At 39.2% G+C, this 25,070-nt stretch overlaps 1 protein-coding gene across 10 annotated transcripts in view; it reads left to right on the forward strand.

Annotated features, from left to right (window-relative positions):
* Positions 1-6,368: 6,368 nt before the first annotated feature.
* The window catches only part of gabrg2 (gamma-aminobutyric acid type A receptor subunit gamma2), a 43,563-nt gene continuing 24,861 nt past the window's right edge, over positions 6,369-25,070 (forward strand). For 8 of the 10 annotated variants that reach the window (XM_041051230.1, XM_041051226.1, XM_041051227.1 and 5 more), the window contains exons 1-3: positions 19,174-19,230; positions 22,343-22,563; positions 24,109-24,191. In XM_041051230.1, the coding sequence (XP_040907164.1) occupies positions 19,189-19,230; positions 22,343-22,563; positions 24,109-24,191 (346 nt within the window). In that variant the 5' untranslated portion in view covers positions 19,174-19,188. Of the gene's footprint in view, positions 6,485-15,043; positions 15,184-19,162; positions 19,231-22,342; positions 22,564-24,108; positions 24,192-25,070 lie in introns of those variants that run through there. The other 2 variants (XM_041051222.1, XM_041051224.1) reach the window with 1 other exon arrangement.

A 25,070-nucleotide genomic window follows, 5' to 3' on the forward strand; every position in this document is an offset into this window, starting at 1 on the left:
GTTTGATAAAGCCGTGACCCTGAAGAGAACATAAAAGCCTCAGAAATAATACCAGAGCTGAAAGCAGAAACTCCCTGTGATCTACCTTTGGGAATGGAGATTATACCTGCTTAACGTCAAGCAGACCAAATACCACATAAAGAGGCTATGAAATCAGCCAGCTAAATTTCCCCCTAATCACAGTGGAGAGGTTAGATGCTGGCAGAGACCTCACAAGCCACAGTTCAGGAGAATATGCAAGGCTCATCGAAAGCAGATGCCTGAGCTTGACATTTACAGGCTTACAGCAAACTGAATTTCTAAATAATCCTTATGGTTTGTTCAATTCACATACAAAGGATGGTTTATTGGATCAGAACAGTTTAGATAGAGCCAGACAAGCTGCCTCTCTGAACTTTCTTTCAACTCAGTAAAATAAGTTCAAAAATTAAAATGTAATAAGGTGATATTTATATTTCTTCACTTGGCTGATGAACCGTGGTGGCGATTTTTCGAGTCACACATGATTTCAAGGCCATTTGTCAAATTCAGATGGAGCAGCCTACACTGGAAGAGGAGCAAAAATAATTTGGGTATTGTACTACACATTGTTTAGTTGTAAATAATTAGAATTATGAGACTAAAATACCCATATTGCGTGAACAATGACTGTACATGAAATTTAAAAAGCCAAGGTTTTAGACCCAGTCTCCAACTGACCCTTTCAACTTATTTATAATAATTTGACGTTTATTATTTCAGTAACCTCTCAGAGCAGCTTCTAAACCTTTGAATTATAGATCAGCCAACTTAACGGCTAGATTCCTGAATCAAAAGCCAACTCTATTTCATATACAAAAAACAATATTATAAACAACAAATGCATATTTCTATGAACAACATATATTTTACTGCTTAAGTGTCTGACATAGACAGGTTCATATTGTGAGTAGAACAGTTTAACCCATACATCCTGCCTAACTGCCCATTACTCTTGGTCTAAAATGTCTATCGTTCATCACGTCTGCTTACTCACAGAGTAATTTTCTTTAAAGACCAGTATCTCAAGTGTGATCCACCCACAATCCAAACACAGTCCACATAGCTTGCTGGGTTAAATGCAAAGAGCGTGAGGGTAAAAGCCCAGTTAGGCGTATCACCATGCCTGAGAGGTGATTGATTTGACGGTTTGTGCCCCCTTCAGGTTGACAGATCTGAATGCCCACAAATCTCAAACAGTTCACACCCTCTGCAGCTGCCGGCACACAGTGAGAGAGTTGTTGGCATCTTGTTCAAAGCCTATTGGTAGGTATTATCCTCTGTGGTGATAACATGGTGTTATTCACCTGCAAACCAAGACTAAAGTAAATTTTTTGTATTAAGATGGTAAACATCAAAAGGCAGAAAGACTCTTCTGAGTAGATAATGACACAAAATGATGTATCTTAAAAGGCCACACCAAGATGACAGAGTCCACTAGTCTGTTCTTTAATTACCAGACTGTGTTTCGAGATAACACAATGTATAAAGTATGAAAGAAACCATTATCAGCATGAAGGTAAAAGCAAACTGCAGCAAATCAAGAGACGCAGAGATGTTACTCTTAATGGGGGCCTCATTAAATCAGCAGAGAGCACCAAATGACACAGCATGACATGATGTTAGATAAAGGAACAACTTCTAAATGGGGTGTAATAACGGGAAAATTTCACGAAAATTGCGCTATATAACAGGCAAGGAAAATAAAAAGCGAGAGGCAGTTGGACTCAGGACAACTGCCTCTCAACAAGGTGGGATCCAGTCTGGTGGCATTTCAGATGTGGTTTAAAAGTTTTAACAATGCCAGACCACAGAGAGTGCTTTCTCATGTTCACCTCCAAAAGCTCTCAAGAGGTATGTGTAACTAAGGAGGGATGTGTTTCAAACATTTACTTTTAAGTTTAATAAACAGACCTCCTGGCTTTATATGGGGTCTGTCTTTTTAAGTTTCATTGCACTTTAATTTTCCTTTTTTGTCATTGTTGTAGCAAAATCACAGCTCCATCTTCCTCCAAAGAAGTTTCAGAATTTGTTGTCTTCTGCTGTTTTGGGATTTTTGCTTCTGATGTTACATCACTTTGGTCTGAATGCCAGACTGTTTCTCATATCCAATAGTGCTTACAGTAGATCATTCTGCTCCCACAGCTTGATGCTAACCGAGTGGGGCTGTGACAGCATATGTGTGGGCTGTAAAACTGGAATGATAGTGGAATTGGGCATCTGTGTGTTCAATGATGCCATTATAGAAGACTATACCTCCCCCAGTTCTTATCTAAAGATGACACAACATATCATCACAGCCAGACTCACGCACGTCACTCTGTCTGCAGAGAGAATGGGCGCCGTGAAAGATGAAATCATTATTAAAATGTTTTATGCAGACATGTCACTAAACTAAGCTTTCACATGCCAGTACTGTCACTGCCCACAATGTTCCCAGTCTGTTTGATTACAGAAATGAAAACCCTGGATGCTTTGTAACAGACTGCTGATATTTGTATTGTGCTATTTTGTCAAATACTTTATGCGTTTCATATATTTTTGCTGTGGCACTACAGTCAGACACTTGGTTTTGGTAACTATAAATATTTGGATCAGGCTTGTATAATACATGTGTATTATACTCATTTCATGTCTAAACCAGGGGGCTTATAGGAGCTGTAGCTTCACGTCAGTAAAAGTAACTACCTGCATGCATTTTCATAATGTTCTAAACAAACAGTTGAATAGGTTTCTGGAGTTAGGTCAGTGCATGAGAGCCCAGGTGCACCCATGATATGGGGATGCGCCAATTTGGCTACAATTTCTGCTGTGACTATTGAACCAAGTGGATCTAACCTGACATCTCTCTCTTTCACTCTCTCGCTCTCTCTCTGTTTGTGAGTGTGTTTGTGTGACTGAAAGAGAGAACTGAAAAGAGAAACAGAGGGAAAATCTGCCAGGGCTATTAACTGGCTGCCTTGTATAATCAGAATAAATGTTCAATATAAGCCACACAGATTAAAAGTAAACATCTTGTCCCATGTTGTGCAAACAACAAAATAACCGTCCACCCTTTTATCCCTACACCCTTTTCATTCATGTCTCTAATTATCAAGCAACTGTGAATATCTCTCTCTATATAACTGCATCCACCTGAGTTAATTAACTGTTACAATTTAGAGGCCATTGTGTATATTAGCATTTATCTAAATTACCTTGTCCATCAGCTAAATCAATACCTCCTTCTTCTAACCAGAATCTCTGTTGCTTACTTTTAGGTCATGACCTGCTTGGCCAGACTCTCTGACAGTTGTGGTGACTCGGCTACTGGTTCAGAGAGAGATATCCGGCCCTGGGGACTGCATGATATGGCTTTGTGTGTGTGTGTGTGTGTGTGTGTGCTGAGACCAGTATAATTTACAGTATCTGATGAGCAAGGCCTAAATTCCCATTTCCAAAGCTGTAGATCGGTAGAATATTTTTTACAGTAACGGAAAACGGAAAAACAGCTTGTGAGGACAATGAAGATTACTCTCCTCCACTGTTAACTCAGCTCACAACAGAAGTGTTTTAAATGCACCAAAATCATAAAACAGCAAAGCAAATATTCTTGTTGTTTGCAAGCATTATAGTCATGTTATTACATTATATTACAACCCTAAGAGAGAATCAAAACGTGACCTAAATTACTGTCATGCGTGCCTTATTTGGCTTGTGAAAAGCTTGAAGTACAGTATGGCCAGAGAATGTCATTGCATTGCAAAGAGTAGATTTTAAATATTAAAAGAGACTCCCTCTCAATAATTCAGGAGAGGTTGATGGTTTACTCTCTGAGGAGGGCTGCACAGCTGATGAAGCATCTGTCAATTTCCTTAAGATGATTAACCTACGCCGAGCTTCACTTGCCGCAAATAAACACACGATGGTGTTTTCAAATCAGACACACCTCATCTTCCATGCATGTCACACTTAGGTGAGACCAGCTGCAATCAGCTTTGATTGCCACAGTCAGATTTCAATAACTAAAAACTGGAACCAGACAGTGGATGGTTATCATTCCAAGTGAATGAGTTTATAAGGCTACAAACATATGAACAGTTTACCATGGCTGAAGCCTTGTGGAACTGTAAAAGCGATAGTGCAGCGTGTTCACTTGCCTGTATGCCTGTGGAATAAATGTTCAGAGGGGAATTTGGGCTAATGCACCATGACAAGACGACAACTCTGCAAGCACCTGCTTTTTTCGACTGCACCTGCCACTCTCATTGGTACTTCCTTTCACTCAGTTTTAAGCCTGGAAGGGTTTCATTTTAAAATAGATCAATTCACTTTCTTTCTGGATAGGGACAAAAAAAATATTTTTTTAAATACTAGAAGTCAAGTTAGGATGAAGAAAAATGCTACAATATTGTACCCCACTGTGTTGATATACATGAAATCAACCAGTCTTTGCATTTTCCTATGAAAATAATAATATTTTGTAAGAGAAATGCAGCTTAGGTGAAAGAAATCTTAAGCATATACACACTTAGAAAAGGAAAACTTGGCAGATGTTAAAGTGTTCTTGTGTCCGTCAAAACAGAACAATGCTGCTGAGGACACGTGACCTACTTTGCTGACGTCATCCATGTTACAAACACAGCCCAAGAACAGATTTTGTGTGCATTTCTGTGTTTTATTCATATTTATGTATTTGCTCTCATTAAATTACATTTAAAGAGATGTGAGACTTGCCATCCAAGCAATGTATGTGTCCATGTGTCCAAACAGATAGAGAGAGAGGCAGACCGAGAGAGGGAGAAATATTGTGAAGTGTAACAGCAGTATCAAAGCAATTTATAAGACAGTGTGGGACAGGCTGCCATTTTATATTTTAGATTATGAACACATATTTTTTCTCAAACATCCCCTCAAGGAGTCCTTGGAAAGAAGTTACAACCACTAAAGCAGGAGCATTAGCATACTTATGTAAGGATATTGAAATGGGTAATAAAGCACCCCACAAAGGACAATGAAAACCTCAGGATACTCTCCTTGGAATGGTTTTAAAAATGTGCCAGAAGACTTGGAATACTACATATATCATAAAAGAATGAGTGTCTGTTACCTTAATATAAATATATCCTCTTGCATGGATTGCATTCCTACTTAACCTCATTCAATCAAGCACTCAATTAATGTACCAAGTAAACAGCAAAGTAAACTAATCAGATTTCTGGCCTCAATTTTAGGGATGACAGTGTCTATTTATTTATTTACTGTTAAATCGACTGGGCCTTGAGAGCCAGTATTCATCAGATTTACGCAGCAACCAACTGACAGGAGCTGTCCTTGGTGCTGATTGGTGGTTTGTAATGCAGATGCAACTAATAGAGCTGTCCAAGGTGCTGAAAGCGTGACTTGACTGGACTTATGCTGCCGCTCATTTATAGGATTCCAAATAGATCTGTAGGACATCAAGGTACACACACACAAACACATATCTACACACACACACACACACACACACACACACACACACACACACACACACACACGTCCATCTGATTTTTGTACTTGCTTAGAAAAACTTTCTTTGGGTAGGAAAAGCGCCAAGGACGCAGGATTTAAACTTTGAGTCTTCACACTCATTGCGGTCCCTGATAGTGGATCAAATGTTTTTTTTAGCCTGTTAGTGACCCCAGGTTGTCACTTCAGATAAGATTTTGTGAGCGCCTGTACATAACCGTGGTAGTAACTGCCAAAGGCGGCAAGTTTTACACTCACACCAGTTCGCAATTGTACTGTCACAATTTTTAAACATAATTTTATCATATTTTATTAAAATGTTAAAAATGTTTTGTATTAACAGCCATCACGTGGTATACGCCAGTCGTATGCTAGCAGTGAAAAATAAAAACCACCATTTTTTCCCCCCCTGTAGCAGCAAGCTAAGGCTTTTCCCCTCTATTCTATGGAGCTCTGCTTCCGCTTGATGAAACCACGCATGTGTTGATCCGTGCTGCAGCAACGTGCATCAGTTCCTCTCTGACCCCAGTGTTAATCTGCATTCAGACCGAGGCTCCACTGGTTTTCTCAGCTGCTCGATATTGGAGTAGCTTATTACGAGAGGGGGGGCTTCGCCGTCTGTGGCAGTTTTTTAGGGCCCCGCTAGGCTGTCGATTCAGCAACAGACACACAGAAAAACGAGCGATACGAAATCAAGCTTTCGACTCGCATCGATTTTGTTTGGGCTGATTTCACTCCACCGCACGTCCGCCTCGGGTCTAGAGTTGCAGACCCGCTACTGCTAACGTGCGTAATGTATCGTAGAGAGGAAACACAGTAAATAGACGGACACGTCCATCTGCTAAAAAGAGGAAACGAAGATGGTGATGATGGCTTCACCCAATTTAGCCTCCAAATGCTCGACAGCAATGGCGAAGCCTTCCCTCCCCCTGAAGCTGTTTCTCTGGGTGTTTATTGTCGTTAATCTCCCTACAAGGTAAGATATTAACGCGTAATATTTCCTCTCTAAATCATGGTTCTGTGCCGGCTCTGTTCGGTAGCGTGTTTCTTATTCTAACAACACATCTTTTTTATTTTTGCTGTGCCTCCCATTCAATGCCAACTCAACCCTGTTATTAGAGGGATCCTAAACGAATAGGTGGTTGAGGGGGGTCTAGTTTTAGTAGAAAACCAAGACATGATGTGTATGCATCACACGTATAATTGTGGTTTGACGTGGAAATGTATTATTATTATTATTATTATTATTATTATTATTATTTTAGATGGCCACAGATGGCCACACACATGCATCGCATTATTGGGATATTTCGTGTACCATCACATATAAATATAAATATATATATTTAAAACAAAAGACAAAAGCGACGAGCAGCTACAGACTTCTATAAATATTTGTCTGTCGCTGTCAGATGATTTAATACATTTTTGCAGATAAACATTTCTGTGAAGAGACGATTTGTCCAATATCTTCCACAATCTGCCCGGTGTTAGAAATAGCATAGTGGGCAGGCTAAGTTGAGTGAAGCTAAGGCTACACATAGTCACTGCTAAGCTGCCTTCAAGGATAAAGTCTATTCTAAGAGCCAAAGCCTCATTATTGACCGGGATGTGGCCGAACTCGAATAGATATATGCAAATGGTCTTTTTTTTTTTTTTTAATAAACACAACTTGAGTATGAATGAGGATACGCTTCATCCCACGTATTTGAAATAAAAAAGCATTTCAAAATGGCAGACAATCACACAGAGAATACAAGTGTAAAGGCACAATAAGGACAAGGATAACACATATGGACTGATCCTTGTCTTGCACACACAGAGACAAAAGACTTCTATCCCAGCTTTAACTAAGGCACAGATTTGGGCTTGTTGAAAGAAGCTGTTTGGTTGTCCCTGTCAAGACATTATGTCCGTGTGCTAGGATAAGAATAGACAGGAGGAAGCGGATGGTTAGGCTCCTCGCATCGCTTTCGTCTTGTGTTGCTGGAGGGTGAAAAATGGAGGCAGATAAATCAGCCGACGTTCAATCACCGTCAGGGTGATCGCAACCTCAGGGATCCCTGCCCAGCGCACATCGTCAGGCCTGTGCATTTCTAATTGTATGCACAAGTAGCGTTCACAATACGCTTGACTAAACACTACACCTTGTCCCATTGAATTACATCCAGAATCGAGATCTATGGGCAGGTTATGGATGTTGTAAGTTTTGCATGAGTGACTGAGACATAATGGGCTGAGATAGATCAAAGCAAGTGACATTTGGGTGCTTCTTAAATAATCATGACAAGGACAAATGTGAGCTCTTGATGTAAGCAAGTCATATTTATGGCTCAAAACTTAGTTAATCCCCAGTGTCAGCAAGATATTTCCTCTTTTTACATAGTTTATATGCATGTGCTGTGTGTTTTATAGTAATTAGAAGGCGGATTTTGCTGGGGAAGTTGCTTTGGAAGTCATTTGTGATTCATGTATGAGACCTCTTACATAAGACATCTCTCAAGGCCTCAGGCATGCTTTCAGTAATCTATGCTACTTTGTGATTCATTGACAGTTACTATGTGTGGTGATGCCTGATTGCGTCACCGTCCATTAACCCCAGTGCACAGTCAATTACCATGTCACAGTGTCCACTTTTGGAATAACACTTCCAAGAAGAAGTAAAAGAAATTCTATTGTAAATGTTTTGGTCAAGATCATGGTACAGCCATGACAGTAGGAAGTGATGTCAGAGTGAGGAAGCTCTTGTGGGGCACAGGTTTTATAGGTTTTTGCCAGGTGATGTTTGTTGTTTTGCAACATCATTACATAACCACAATTCAGAATACACTACAAATTATTGTTTTATTTTCCATTTTTTGTTTCCTAGCCTTAACTGCATAAACATAGATTTTAACTATCATTTATAACGTATTTATCTCATAAAAAAAAGTTCACATTTGATCAACAAGCATCAAGCTTAGATGGTACATAAGATTGATCACGACTGATAAAAATGAAAAGAAGAATGCAGTTTCATTTTGAGCTGTGTGGCTGAGTTAGGACACATAAACTTTGTAGATTCAATCCTGAGTCCCACCTACCACTTCATTCCAGTTATCCTCAACCTGCATATATTCTCATCAAATGATTAAGTGCAGCTACTATAAAATGTCACCTTTTTAAATGGGAAACCCACTATGCACTGGACTCAAGTCCTTATATACCATCTGAATGTTGTCATCACTTAAAGAGAGTTGGGATGTATAATTTTGACAAACTGTCAATCTGTCATTTATCCCATAATGACTATCGTATGTGTTTATGTCTAAGATTTCATAAAATGGAGTTGATAGCATGCAGATGTCAATCTTCTTCCTGTGTGGATTTAAGACAGTTTTGACAGGACAATAAAAGATGACAGTAAAAGCTTATAGCTTCCTCTTGCTTACAATTTAGAGTCTGTCATATTCATCACCGGGGAGGTATTACGGTCAGAGCAATTTCAGATTTCTGGGATGGAGCTGGGAGGCTTTGAATTAACAGCAGCAGTGATTATTCCATTTTACTCTGCACAGTAAGTATCACAATAAACCTGGGGTAGGGTCACGGCTATGGGCACATAACATGCCTTGTTATTTTCAAGCTAAAATAAAGAGTGTCCTGTCTAAAGTCTTTTCACTGTGGCCATCTCTGATGTCTCAGCCCTGGTATCTCTGTCATTGTCCTGAGAGATTTTGTGGATAAATATAGATCTTTTTTTGGCTACTCTTAATCCCAAAACGTTTGTGACTTTCATTTTTTAAGGATACAAATGCACAGCAGGTGAATTGAGGATACTTTTAAATCTAGTGCCCTGCTGTTATGTTTCCCTCCGTGGTAATATGTTTGGCCTGCTTACACATTCATGAGATAATTTAGTACTGACTACACACATTCACTGTGGCATTACATGTTGAATCATCATAATTCACTGTAACATGAATTAAAACCAGGATTTGACCCTTCTATCACTCTCTTATTCATAAACATGCCTTTTAATCCATCAAGTACTGCTAGATAGCATCTTAATAAGTTATTAAAATTTTATGCTGCTTTTAAGAGTTTGTTTACATCAATTCTTAGACAAACATTTAAGCCGTATATATCAGTAAGCTCACATGTAAATAGTCCAAGAAATTACTGACTGGACCTTTAACGATGTTGGCACCATTACAAATTGGCCTAATCGGTCTTATTGTAGTTAACCGGCGACAGAAACAAGTCAACCTCGCATGCCGATATTAGCTAATCTGTCATCTGGATTAGACTGGACAGAATGAAGCCTGTAAATAGACTGGTTCTCTCAGAGGTCAGATAAGTAGAGCAGGCCTACAAAGTCCAGGTGTTTGGTTGCTAACAGTCCTGTGTGTGTCCACCGTAACAGCATCTGTTCATTCTGATCCTGACTCATTAAGCAGGAGAACAATTTACATCCACTTCAAATGATTACAGTTTGTTAATTAGCCAAAACAGAAAAAAAAGTGGCCATTGTGTTGTGTTATTTTCTTTTATTAAAGGCAGAGCTTATGAAAGGAGCTTTGTAGCAATAACTTCATGTGCAATAGTGGTTTGTTGTGTTGTTGCCATAGGTGCAGGAACAGTTTCATGTTGGGTAATAATAAGCATGAGGGTTCATTAAATTTGGTTCCCTCCTTAGCTACAATATAAAACGCGCAAAGATAATAGCTCAAGGGAACTTGATGTGGATGCTAATGGTAGGCACATAGCTGTTTCCATTGCTGATATTGCTATCATTTTCCTCCACAGACCTTGTTATGAATATGTAAAACTTAAGAGGGTGAGGGCAGTTCTCTGCTGCGTTACACAAAACTTGATTTTATTTGAGACCTGGTCTGTAGTTGGGACAGGTTCTGACTTCTGCATATGGAACAGATAGGTGTGTTTCTTGATGATGTGAAGGGCTGACTGTATGAAACTACCTGATAGTACTCAGTGAGGGTAGCACTTTACTCCAGTGCTCTCCATCATTACACACACAGTCATGGACATACATATGCATGAAAGACAAACACAAACGCACAACATTGCACATCCACACATACTGGCGCAGACCTCTCTGTGGACCTTCAGGTACTGAATTAGCAGGCAAAACCTCAGATCTGCCTGCAGTGGAGAACACATGGCTCTTCCTTTGATCTGCTCGTCTTTGGAGCTTTTCCATACACACAGAGATACTCTGCAAGATGAATATAGATGATAAAATTGCAGCAACCTAAAAAACGCCAAAGATTTTTTGGTTCTCAGCTTCCTCTGCCCTGTTTTTCATCTATCTATCTATCTATCTATCTATCTATCTGTCTATCTATCTGTCTGTCTATCTGTCTCTCTGTCTCTCTGTGTCAGAGACAGGTATTCCCTGGATATTTTTTTAACATCCAGTAAAGCATATCTAAAAGGGCCCGCCTGAGTAAAATAATTAAGATTTAATGTTTTAAGCACTAGTGATGGAGATGGATGGCACTTAATGAAGTCTAAGAAAGAGTGCTGGTCAAAACATTATTCCTCGCACCCTGCCTAAGAACACGAGAAAGCTATCAGAGCTCCTATCCTTGTACTTTACCATGGAAACTGCGTTTTTTTTCTCACCACTTCTTATTCCGCCATTCTTTATCATTTCATTCAGAAGTGTCTTTTTCTCCCATTGCTGTAAAGCTTTGCTGAAAGCTCACAACTGTTTCAAGGTTGCTCTTTTGTGCTGCTGGTCATCTTACTGGAGGTGCTTAAGTGATCCAGAGCAGTGACGGAGGATTTGACACAATCAACTGTTCTATCACTTTTCTCTTTTGCCTCTGCCGTGTTCGTGATGCATTCTGTGCCTACACAAATCTGTGTTATTTATCAAACAGCGGCAAATGCAAGTTTTCTGGCACAACTTGCATGCAATTAGTAAAGTAGGCCTCTTGTTTATGCATATGCATATAAGGACGACTGCATAAATAACTGGAGATGTGAAACATTTGGTTGATTGCAAATTCCATTGGATATTACCAAGGTTCTTTCAATTTTCAGCCTTTATATATTTATTTATTTATTTGGTATGAAAATTAGCTGCCTCCAAAGACCATATACACATCTACACTGGTGGATTAAGAGAAGGTTGTTAGAGAAAAAAGAGAATTTAATTATCCCGTACTCTCTAGAAATCTTTAAAATTTGCGTAAAAATGAGAAAAACCCTTTTTTAGAAAAACCAAGAGAACATGAAATGACAATGTCTGTCCATTTTCTTACACTAAACACAGAAGCTGAACCGAGTAGTTTAAGGCTGAACTTCACACACACTGACCTAAGTTAGTGCGGTGATATTGCCTTATGATAAGTCAAGGCAAGTTGATTTGTAGAGCACCATACAACAACGAGGCAATTCAAAGTGATTTAAAGCATAAAGACAAAGATATAAAACAATAAGGCAATATTAAAAGACACATATTTAAGATTTAAAAAGAGTACAAGAAAATAGGAGGTAAAAATAAGGTGAAAGCATAATGAAAATCCTAGTGCAGTGCAAGAGAGGAATGATTAATGCCAAATTTAATTTAATAAAACAAAAATTATGGCAAACAGGAACAGTCCAAGCTTTGATTTAACTGGGATTTGGAACAGACCTCATGTTTTCTGGGTGTTTGTTCCAAATATCTGAGATACATGGTGCACAATTCTTCTTGTTTCAGGTTTAGTCAAGATAGATTTGGAGAAAAGCTCCTTTCTTACAAGACAGACTTTATTTTGTGCCATTTTTTGGTTATTCCATAACTTTTTCAATTCCTTAGACATTTGCATGGTTTTACTCATGTAGTTTTACAAACTTTTTCAACATTTCAGCATTTTTTTTCCAACTCTCCTTTCATGCACAAAACACGTCTAGAATGCAGCCCCAGACACTGATTGCGTAATAAACTGCTGCCTTGGTAAATCGCACAATAATTACACACAGATTGTGGTAACACAAATTGAATGAAGAGATGCGGCAAAAATTCAGTCTGTGCTTTTATGTACCTAAATCTGGCATTTTCACTCATCACATACACGTTTTTTGGTCTATGCTTCTCGTTCTGTCACACATAGAGAGTACATACACATCTCAGCTCTGCCCACCGGCAGCACAAATCTTCCCTCTTATTGCAGATAACATTATGTAGTGTTAAGTCACCTGACATAATTCTACTCCAAGGCAGCTTGTTATAGTCAGCATATTAAATGCTCATGTTACATTATCACAAGAGATCAGGTCCATCCATTGTAACAAAGACTAAATCTTCATTCCAGACATATAATTTACCAAGATCATACTTGTCTGTGGGAGAGCAGGTAAAAAAATTTACTGCTTCACTGTAGTGGCATTTGTGGTCGGGGGCTCTTGAGACATCATTATCCTTTTAGTTTGAGATGTCTGAGACGAGGAAGTAAACCCAGGAAAATCGGCTTGTCTTCGCCAGCTCTCGAAGAAGCCTGCGGGCCTTAAAAACCCTCTTTTATGATACAACAAAACATTCTGCCATCAAGTTCTTAAACTTTGCCATCTTGGAATTTATTCATTATTTTCATAGAGTCACTGAGTTGAAAATTGAAGGAGAGCTTTCGCTGCTACTGAAAGTGATTGTGGAGGCTGTCATTCAAACTCAGAGCCTGACAGTAAGAGTATATGAATTTCTTACATTCGCCTAAATATCTCATGGGCTGGGTTGGGTTGGGGGTGCGGGAGCGAGGGTGGGAAGAATTTTAAATTCAATTTTGTTTTTAATCTTAGTTATAGTTTCACAGTAATTAAACCAAGTATTTTTGTCTTTTTGTTTTCTTAATTTATTTTGTCCTTCATCAAAAGTATGTCTCATTGATCAAACAATATATATTGTACTGTAGTCACTAAGAAAGTATATGGCTATAGTTTTAGGACAAAGCCATGACATGAGCAGAAAGTTGGACAGTCACAAGAGGGTTTACAAGAGGTTTTATGATATTAGGAATTTAAATTACATTAAAACAGTCATTGGTGTGTCCAGTTTCACGATATGAAAGACACTGTCGTAAGAGAGAGGTTAAAAAAAGAGCTTGCTGGCCTGGCCATTTTGTCAAATTGCAACTTCTGTTGAGTGAAAATAGCCTTAAATTGCCTCCATCTGTATTTTAGTTCTTTGAAGCCCTGTCACACAGCTTTTAATGGATGGAAGCAAATAACAGGCAAAACCCATCTCCCTTTGACAGAGTGACCATTATTGAACTTTTTTTCTTAAATCCATGAGTCTTTTTGATGAATCTGTCCAGGTGAGAATTTAATGTTACATCGAATTTATTTGACATTTATGCTAACGTCTGCTGTCTAATCTATGGTGAGCCTAGATCACCAATGTTAACAAAGTTGTTGACAATCAAAACTCATTACCTTATATATTAGAAACACTTCTCAGCCACTGGTTTGGTGATGCACACTTGTATGCACTGACATAACTTCCAAATGCAATAAGCAAAGAAACATGTCAAACTTCAGTATTGAATTATCTCCTTTAAATCATCTAACAGCACATAATTTTAATCAGCCAATCGCTCCCTGCATGTCTGTTATATTCTCTTAGATGAGGATATGAATATGAGCCTTGTGTTATTTTTCAGGTTATGATTGCTTTGTGCTTTTGTAATTTTTACATATCATGTAAGAATTCTATGGCAACAGCAAAACCGACAACCATGGGATTCTGAATAAAAATCAAGATGTCATCTCCATGCAGAGAATGCAAAGATCAAAAGCAAAGAAGTTCATCCCTTTCATCTCATCAGACATCAGATAGCAAACCCTTTTTTTTGTACTCTGTCTTATCTGATGTGGTCTAAATGCATGATGGGGACTGATCTCAAAATATTGGTGGGTTCTTCACTAAAACACTGTGCCCTAAATTGTCCCAGATTCGGATTAAGTTTAAAATATGTGATAAGAATATCAATCTGTATCAAACTAAAGAGGTATGTTTGAAGAGATACTCTGCTCCATTTGCAAATTACAATATATTCTCAAGATGGCATCGCCACAAGAATTTAGACACCTTACAGTGAAAAAATTGTATATTATAAACTCGTATATAAAGGAGAGAGAAACAGAATTTTCACTCAGTGCAAATGGATGGATTTGCAGAGCAGAAGACCAAAACAATATGAATATTTTATTAATGACAACCTTATAGTGTGAAAAAGATCGAGAAAATGCATGTTCTCCATTACACTGTGTTGCAGTGAATGTGTGAGAAATGACACAGACGAAATGGAAAGGGAAGATTAATCTGAGCGTGTCTAGCAATGATGTGGTGATGAAAAGCCCTGAAAATGTTCACAACTTTATCTCCTGACCTTGGGTTGAGATCTTTAAAAGACTTGTCGCTTGCTGTGTCTCTCATCTTGTAACATTTCTCCACAAAGAATGCAGAGCACACTAGGAAAGAAATTGTTTGCTCTCCTTATGAAAGAAATTATTGATTGCATGCATTTTTTTGTTCTATCTCCCGCAGCTCCTTCCAGACTGATGACGATGATGAGGTGTCTAACAAGACGTGGGTGCTGACTCCCAAAGTGTACGAGAGTGACGTCACACACATCCTAAACAGCCTACTAGATGGATATGACAACAAACTCAGACCTGATATCGGAGGTGGGTGCTGGTTTTTCACAGATGATCTGTTTAGTCACAGAATCACAAAGAAAGCCGACCCACATTTATGGGCAAATTTGCAATAAAACACATAAATGCACTTATTAACAGACATACATGCTTATATACAGGCACTTTATCCATTAACTGTGAGAAAATAAGGATGCAGCATCTGTGATGTCTGCTGATTTCTGGAAGGGACTGTCTGAAGCCTGACGTCTGCCATCTTCTCACTTGTTGAAGACAGATAATCTGTGCTTGTGCAACAGTGTGAAGCCTGAAACACTTGTTAGTGAAAGCCAACCAACCCCAAAATATACCCCTCTTTAAGCTTCGATGCCTCCTTAATGCAGAAAGTGTTGAGTCTGGCTGTTAACTCTGACCATTACTTATTCCAGTTTAAATGACACATCACCAGTAGCAGATCATAAGACCAAAATGAAATCTGTTTGTGGATTAATATAAAATGCTATTAAACACCAACACTACTCAGAAACATGGTATATAAAGGCACACCTGATCAGTTAAAAATTCTAAAATGGCGCTGAATTTGGTGAACGCTGTGTGACCTGTGTGTGTGTGTGTGTGTGTGTGTGGACAGGCAGCCAGGCTTATTATAAAGCATGTGTACCTATGTTTATGTACAGGCATGTGTTATGGTGGGGGTAGCAGTCTGTCATAGTTCTGCGAGCCTTGTCTTTTCGATGTGAGAAGCAGACAAGTAGCTTACTCCCCTCACTTTGACAGACAGCTGGGCAGGGCTCCCTTGTCTACACAAGTGCGCATATATCCTAAAACCTGTCACATCCATCTGCAACCACAGAATGGGGAGATGTTCAGTATCCTTGAATACTTGATTAATGGGTCAGTATTCCTGGGAAAACTGGTTATAGTCAGAATCTGTCACATACTCTTTAGAATGATAAATATGTTCCACTCCATATGCTAGCAGTGAATTGCCTCTCCATTGACTGTAGTGCTTATGCTGAACTGGGGGGAGACACACAGGCTAGTGCTGTATTCAAGCTGCAAACGGCAACGGTAGTTTGGAAAAAAATGCCTCAATCTTATCAGTCTTTGTCAAAGCGTTCTGGTTGAGACACTTTACATTTGTCTTGTTTGCCTAAATTAAGTTTTGTGTCTTGTAGTGAAGTATATCCATGGGAAGAGAGAAATGTATGACCTGCAGCCTAAAAAGCAGCAGAAAATTCTGATGACCAACGTGCAGACTTCACCTCTGAAGCTTCTACTTTTTCTGTTGTTGTATTTTGTTTAGTGTCTTTCTCAAAGACCACAGTGCATTACCACTGCTGTCCTAAGGACAGAGTATGTACTGCCTTATCAACTTCTTCTTCACATCTGCCACTGAGAGGTTAATACTGTACCCACCAGATTCCAACCCCTTCTGACCTAATGCAGCTTTAAAGCATGACCAATGAATTGACTGAAATGATGGCACAAGATGAAAGCAGCTGAGTAACAGGGGTGTATATAGTAAATCCCTTACACTCAACTGCTTTCATGTTTTTCCATATATTGTACAATATGTGCAGTGCTACATATAATGTGACATGTTTCATGAAGGGCATCATCTTTATTCTAAAGGCTTTAGAAGTGGGCTTTTGCTATAAATTGAAGAGCAGCTCAGATCTACTTTGAGGTGCAGCTTCAACCCAGAGAGCCGCTGCATAGCCGGGCGGCTGGCTGCCACCGTCTTAACCGTCATCTTCAAACGCGCTATGATCTTGCGCTCTCAGCATTGGTCTTCCAGCTGCTGCCAAGTTACACAGCTACAGAGGGATTATAATTAGCTGGCTATACTGTCATCTGAGCCACCAACCAATCAACCGACCAACCAAACTGAGGCAAAGCAAAGTTTCTCCTCCACTCCTCAGAGCACTGAAATGCTGTGGATTTAGATTCATTGCTGATTGTGCCACAGCTTCTCTTTGAAGTCCATTGTGATGCTCATTTAATTTTAATGCCCCTGCAGTCTACTGTACATATGAAAACTGAAGCAAATAGGACCGAGACACTGAGAGAGAAGAAATTTGAAAATGCCTCATTCTTAATTCATAATACATGCATGGCATTGATCAAGGTCATTGCCTTCTAGAAAAAAAAAACAGCAAGGGAATTAAGTTATTGTACAGAGAGCTTAATGAATTTAACGAGCAGATCTAAATGACTGGTAATGCAATTGGTCATTTGGAGTCTATGAGCTAATTCGATCAGTCTTTTACCAGGATGCCTGTGGTGGGTGTATTGGCATGTATTATGCTGTCTCTGACCACAAGTTAAAAATTTTAGCACAGCCACTTTATGTTCACTGGCATCTTGGAGTGATGTTTCCTTGGCACCTGTTTGTGCATTTATGAAAGACATACACTTTCCAGTTGGCTGTATAAAATAAGAGAATTAATTTTGTTTTATCCATGCCATGCCCACAACTTTAAATGTGATTTTGCTAATAATCCAGTCCAGAGTTATATATACATTTTCAGTCGAGGTTCTAATGATGCCATTGCGATAATATGCACTGTTATTCATAGCCACTCACTGATATATCCGATCAAAAGCAACATCTAATTCTTGACAAATATTTAGAATTTACGTGAGATTAAGTCTAAGACAATTAAGAGCCTTGTGTGTGACTACGTGTGTGTAAGCGTTTGGACCTGCATGTGTGTGTGTGGAGGAAGGGGATTCCATTTACATTCATGTATACCTGGGAGTGACATGAAAAATGGATGCAAACCTGCAAAGCTCACTCCCTCTGTCTATCTCTCACACTTACTATAGCTTTCACATCAAGCCAAGCCTTGAGGCCACGTGAGCCTTAACCTGACTCTCCTCTCAGACCTAACGTCCACTCAACCATAAACATACGCATTAGATAGCAAAGTGCAGAAGCTGATCCAGGCTGACTCAGAGGACCTGACAGAGCATGGAGGTCCATTTGACACCAAGCTGTCCAGTTTCCTAAGCCATACTTTGTTTGACATCTGGCTGTCCATCTCACTAAACTGGCATAGGCAGCAGACATGAGGTATAATGGAGGGCAATGGACAGATGTACACATGCAAGCAGAGATAATTCAGTCATATACAATTAAAAGAAATGATCCTCAGTTAAACCTGGCATTTAATAGTGTCCACTGTAGCTGCTGCTCCAGTGTTGTGTGGTGCATTTATTTGGTGATCTCTTTTGGGCTAAAAATTGTAATCTTTCCTTAAGGCTTGTCAAGTCAGAATATTTATGAGGCAGTTTTAACCAACAAGTGCCTCTCTGTGTGAGCGCAAAGCAAATACCAGCAGGTCTGTGAGAAAAGAGAGTAAATGATTTGCTATCAAGAGGAGCTCACAAGCCTCAAGCATGGAAGGACAGGAAAAGGGATGGATGGGATGTTGCACTGGGCACAAAGGTATTCTAGTAAATGGGTCAGGAGTTTGGCCGTAAATACAGACAAATTGTGTGGTTCATTGGCAGGAAGCCTGTTTGAAGAGGAAGTCGGATGTAGTTTCATTGCAGACAAAGGAAAGTCTGGGCCAGGATTCTATTTCATCAGCACTATTTCACCTATCCCATACCAAGTAAAATCCTGTTAATGCAATAGTGCTGTAAATGTCTTTGAAGACTTGGGTCTGAGAAGAACTTTGAAGAATTTTTTGTCTAATGCTTAGCTCTTTAGTGAACCCAGTGGTGACAGTGTTGAGGAATTCAACACATGCATGTCTACTGGCTTTGCATCAGATAACACTTACTGTAATACCTTATTCTATCTAAACTAGCTGAGTAGTGATGTTTTATGGCAACGTTCGATTCACATATTCACACTTAAAACAGGGATGTTATTTTCTTCTCATTCTTCGATGATGATGATGATGATTTAGAAAACACTGATAAAGACCTTCCTAAAACTTGTGCATGACAAATAACTCCTCATCTCCAAACTGGATTTTCCTGTGCTTCTTTGCAGTCAAACCGACAGTGATTCACACAGACATGTTTGTCAACAGCATCGGCCCAGTAAATGCCATCAATATGGTGAGTAATACTCGAATTTGATGTTAATGTGTCATCGTTGTTATTAATAATCTGCCTGATACTGTATGTATAACTAAAGGAGGATATTTCTACCCAAGTATGTCTTTGGCCTGCCTCCACTCTCAGGGAGGTGAGAGTATAAAGATCCAGAGAGTAGCTCTCCTTTCTGTAGCTGGCTGAGATTCAGTGTCTTGCCCAAGCACACTTCAGCAAGGCAGATGCTTGCTGTCACGAAGGATTGGCTCGTCCACCTAATCACTATGCTGCCCTGCTGCCCTTGTAGTGTAGCAACACAATGCAAGTGTCAATCAGCTACTTAACTACTGCACCGGCCTTTGTACTAATCCATTTCATGCATTTGATTGCATTAAACACCTCTAATTTTGAATTAGGCTACTGATAAACAGTTAACCAGTTGTGTTGCTCAACACATGGGCCAGATCTCATAGCAGCATATTTGCAAATGGCTTTGTGCGCTGGCAAATCTTAAAATGTTCTCACTTCGTACTTGCCAAGACTTGCATCAGCTACAATCTGAGGTGTCTTCTGTTCAAGCTCTTTGCAGTTTGTTGAAAAAGATTTGTGATTATCCTTGAATCAGTTTAGATTTTTTTTTTTTTTCAGGATTTTTGCTGTCTGTTGTGAGGGTTAGAGTGACAAATTAAAATTGTGTACCGGTTGCAGTACACAATTTCTGTGCACCAACTGCAATAATGTTTATTTTCTACAAACATTTGTGTTTGCGTGTGCAAATGAAAGCTTTTTTCATAAATCTTATATAACAGTGAGCTAACCTTGTAGTCACATGATATATACTGTAGGTTAACTTTGTTATTAACAAAGACATGCATCCTTCACAGTATATTACTTGTTGGAAATATCAGTATTGGTTCAGTAATAGTTTCTATCAGTATCTGATCAGTATCTGATTTTTCTGGTGAATGCTCTTCCATATAACTGTTAAAGAACCAATAATGTAAATTGAATAAAATTGTGCTTTTTAACCACGTTATTACTTCAACATGTAAGAAGCTCATTATGTTGAAAAAACTCATTATGTTGTATTACTGGTACGAAGCTGCACAGCTAATGAGTGGGAGAACTGGTTATTTGTACATTATTTGCTTCCAACAATCATATTGGCGTATTCCTATTAATAAAAATAACAAGTGTTGGAAGTGCTGAATTTCAGCTTTCAGATTCAGATGGGAAGGCTTTACTCCATGTTGCTTTTTGATTACCACTGGTAAAGTTACAAATAACACAATACCAGCCTTAATGGAATATTCAGCTGAAAAGTAGGGCAGACCTGGATAGATATACCTGATAGTGGTGAGGAAAAAGGTTTATAGGAGGATAAGAAAGAATTATAAATTGAGAATCTCTTGCAAAACTCACATCAGCATTGTTTTATGTGTCATTGTTTTCTGTTGCACGTCCCTGCTGAGAAGCCACTTCTATTGTAATTCTGCAGAGCAGTCTGCGCTACACATGGTGGTGGCGTTCCATTTCACTTAGTCTTAGCTAAAACACCCACTCTCAATAACTGCAGTCACAGTGAAGTTGGAACAGAAGCACTGATGGGATCAGTAAGAAAATGCGTGTTTGTGCTCACATAAGAGAACGTGCAAGCCCGTATGGGTGTGTGTGTATGTGTGTGTGACGAGGGCATTTTGCTGACATGAAAGGTTGACTGATTGCTTCGCATTCATATGTAATCAGTATGGCTGGGCCAGTGCGTTCACACTATGACATGACAAATGTGGTGAGGTTGGTAGATTTTCTGCAGAGCAGAGAATAGACCGATGGTGCGGGGGTGTGCATCTAAGCATGAACACAATTTTGAATTCTTAATTATGCGTTAGGAATCTTTGAAATATGGCAAAGTTACAACTCATGTGAGTGTGAGAGGGGGGGGCAGGGATGGGAGAGACTAACAGAGAGAGACAGAAAAAAGAGAGAAAGATCAAGGTTTGAGGAATCACATGAATCATAAATTGACGCTTTGTAGCCACTAGAGATGAGCAGTTCTTAGCTGTTCTTAGATGTGTGCCACTGTTTGAATTGAAAGAAAAGCGATTATGTGAAAGATCCCAGCGTATATATAGGTTAAAGGAAAAAAATAGATGTTTATTCCACTCAGCAGGGCCCAGATGAAGGTCCTAAGGCATTCAATCTTTCTCTCATCACTGGATTTGAACTGTCTATTTGTCCTTTGTGAAAAAATGATGCTGAAAGGATGGGAACGTTGCCTAGTGAAAATGTTGTTTTTCAAATCTCGTTTAGGACTCTTTGGCATGGATTTTGGCTTTATTGTTGGGCTAAGCTTTGTCACGAAGTTAATGCCTCTATGCCCTCTTGCTCACAAATCCCCAGATTTTTTTTTTCTCTCTGCTGCTGTACTTCACTTTGAACCTCAGGGCTCAACCATTCCAAGTTACAAAATAAATAAGAAAAATCTCATATCTCCCTCTCAGTCACTGCCTCTCCTTTCCTTCTCACATTAGACCACATCCCACCTGTGCTCCGAGCTCTTCAACTCTGCTCATGCCTCTGTCACCTGTTTTCATTCCTCATGTGTATGTTCTAACACAGCTCTCACCAGGACTGAATGGGAGACAGAATGTTTTGTTAGGCTCAGGACAAAGAGCTGCCAATACAGCAGGTTATGAGGTTAGATAATTCTTGAGCCAAACAATGGGAATTATTAATTGCCCTGTTGAACATTTAATTTTCAGGTTGAGGGCTTCAGGATGGTCTTTTTCATCAGAACACTTTAGTAGTGACAAAAGGACTTCTTGGCCTGAATAGACACCATTTTGTCTGCTGAAAAAGTACCCTCAGATGTGTTCAAGCATTAAGTTTCCACTGGCATAGAAAAGTTCCCTTCACAGAGAAGAAACAGAGGAGTTTTTTTCTGAGATTTGATCTCACTGCATCTCGCAGTTAAAAGTACAGATTGGTGACAGTACTGGTTCCAAACAACACTGTTTGCAAGGTTTTCCTGACAAACAGAGACTTTTATCCAGTGTGTTACGTAAAGCATGTTCAGCATTTAAACTCAAGTTAAACGTAACAATTTCAGGTGAAACTGTGTTTTTTCTGTCGTCAGGAATACACCATCGACATCTTTTTCGCCCAGACCTGGTATGATAGGAGGTTAAAATTCAACAGCACGATGAAAGTCCTGCGTCTCAACAGCAACATGGTTGGGAAAATCTGGATCCCTGATACTTTTTTCCGCAACTCGAAGAAGGCAGACGCTCACTGGATCACCACACCCAATCGCATGCTTCGAATCTGGAATGATGGTCGAATTCTCTACACCCTCAGGTAAGAGCATCTTGGATGCCTGAGAGGAGGGTTTAGTAATAGAACTTATTTAGATATTTCTCATTTCTCAGCTGTTTTCCAACTTTTCTGGAGTGATAGCTAAGATAATGGAGTTCAAAATCTATTTAAATAAATAGTTCTCGTATTATCACCTGAACAAAGCAGATAAAAAAAAAGATAGTGAAAATACTGTGCACGGTAACTACTCTTGGCTCAACAGCTTGATCATTAAAGCTGAACTACAAACTAATAACTCATCATTATTATCAGTTTGTTGCCACTAAAGTGCTTCTTGCTCTTCTTGGAGTCCACCACAAGCAACAAGAAAAGCATGTACTACAGACAGCATTGTGACGTACCCAACCATGTACGGCCTCTCTACAGCAAAGATTTATGATACTGATTATCCTGAACAGGCCCTGGGCAATCTTAAATTTTAGCATTTTAAACTTGACATTAATTAGCATGCAGGAAATCTGTCTTACCGAATGAGGCAGGAAGTTGTTACGTGACAAGGGAACACTGTAACTACATTGCCCTAAACTGATGTTTTTAGGTGCTTTTGCATGGAGTATGTGGCTTAAGAGAAGTTATTTTTAATTTTCCTTCCATATTCTTCCAGCAGATTGAGTGTCTGAAATGCTTGGAATGATGGTTTTTTTATTGTATAAATATTATACTAATCATAAGTACTGCTATATTGTCTAATGACCCATTCTTGCCTGGGGATCTTAAGACTGCAAAATTATAGTAGCCAGACAGTCCCTCCTCTGAATGGCTGGAAGTACAAGATGATGTTCGCCTTTTCAGCCCCCTACTTGTAAAATTACTGGTTGCACAATAATAACTGTGCGTGAAACCTAACCTCAAAGTGTCTGTCAGTGCAAAACAGATTGAACTAACAAGAAATATGTGAAGTGTGTAAAACAGGGAGGTAGATTAAAGGGAAATATTAATTGTGCTTATTATCATGTTTTGCATGCCATCATAAATACAGTGGACGTTTGTACTGACACCACAATATATCATCAGTGATAATAAGAGAGAAAGTGAACTCTTCTGGACTCAATCAAGCCGTGATGGATGTTCTCCTATGCAGAACACTACCCCTCCACTTCATTAATTTGTTAAGGAACTCTGAATTTAACCACTGGTTAATTAGGATGACCGCTGTGATTCGGAGGACAATGATACATGACAATAGCGAGTGTATGGATGGGTAAAGTCATTTAAGGTCATTCTCTCATTAAGGGGAAGTTTAATGACTTTGCCTTCAAACTCCCTCAAGTGTGAAAAGAAGAGACGGGTGTGTTGCTGTGAAAAACATCAATTTAGTTTAGTGAAATTTTAATTAATGATGCCTGGTGTTAATACCGATAAGGTTAGGGGTTAAATTCTGACTTTTCCAACACTATCTTTAGTGTAAACAATTGTTTTGTAATAGGCTGCTAAAATATGTATTCACACAGGTACATTTTACTATTTATTTTATTTTTGTTTACTATAGTAACTGAGTCAGTGAAACCTAATATTGTGTCTCTGCAGGTTGACCATTGATGCCGAGTGCCAGCTTAAACTGAACAACTTCCCAATGGATGAGCACTCATGTCCCCTGGAGTTTTCAAGCTGTAGGTTTGGCCATATGCTGATGCTCTACTGTCTTACCCCTCCCTTTCTAACTGTGTTTCATCTCAAAGATGCACACACACACGCACGCACACACACTATGAAGAAACATGTCTTTCTTATGTGACCCTAACAAAGACATAAATTAGAGAACAATTACGCAACAGGCCAAAGCAGGGAATTCGAGCTCCAGTAGACATAGGATTTCTTTCACATCAATCCACTCTCTTGAAAAAGTCAGCTGAGTCATATGCATATTTAGGTTTAACAGATTGACACACGTATGACAGCACGTATGCCGTTACGCTATGGTTGCTGGGACGCCATCTCAGTCTTTAAAGAGCTCCATAAAACATTAGTAAACTATAATGATATGTATTCCTGTGTTATACTGAGAGATGTGAAGAAAAACATTTGTTAAACCATTCATTCATTAATAGTATGTGCTGGCATTCAGTAAAGGAATTTAATAATAGATGTCTCACTGCCAACTCAACCAAAGGCAAAGGGTGATTGATTTTCCTGCACTTTGTCAATACTCTTCTAAAAGACATTTCAAAAAGTGACACGAGTCCAAATGAGTCAGTACCACCGTGTGAGAAGCAGACTGGGGGGCAAGTTATGCTAATGAGGCTGCTATGGATCTACAGAGTGATGCACCATGGGATATTCTCTAGAGAGAATGCTTCCTAAATAGCTCCAGAGCAACAAGAAAGAGAAACCAGGGGGGTAGCAGGCCTAAAAATGGAACAGAGGCATTCATTTAAATTTGATGAAAGCCATGGATGTTTTCAGAACTTTGAAAATCGCTTGATGTACAGTACATGAGCTCAGTCTTCAGAAGCAGCAGGCGGGGCACTGTGCAGCAGTTTATCACGCGG

Source organism: Toxotes jaculatrix, chromosome 12, assembly GCF_017976425.1.
Source record: "Toxotes jaculatrix isolate fToxJac2 chromosome 12, fToxJac2.pri, whole genome shotgun sequence".
NCBI lineage: Eukaryota > Metazoa > Chordata > Actinopteri > Toxotidae > Toxotes > Toxotes jaculatrix.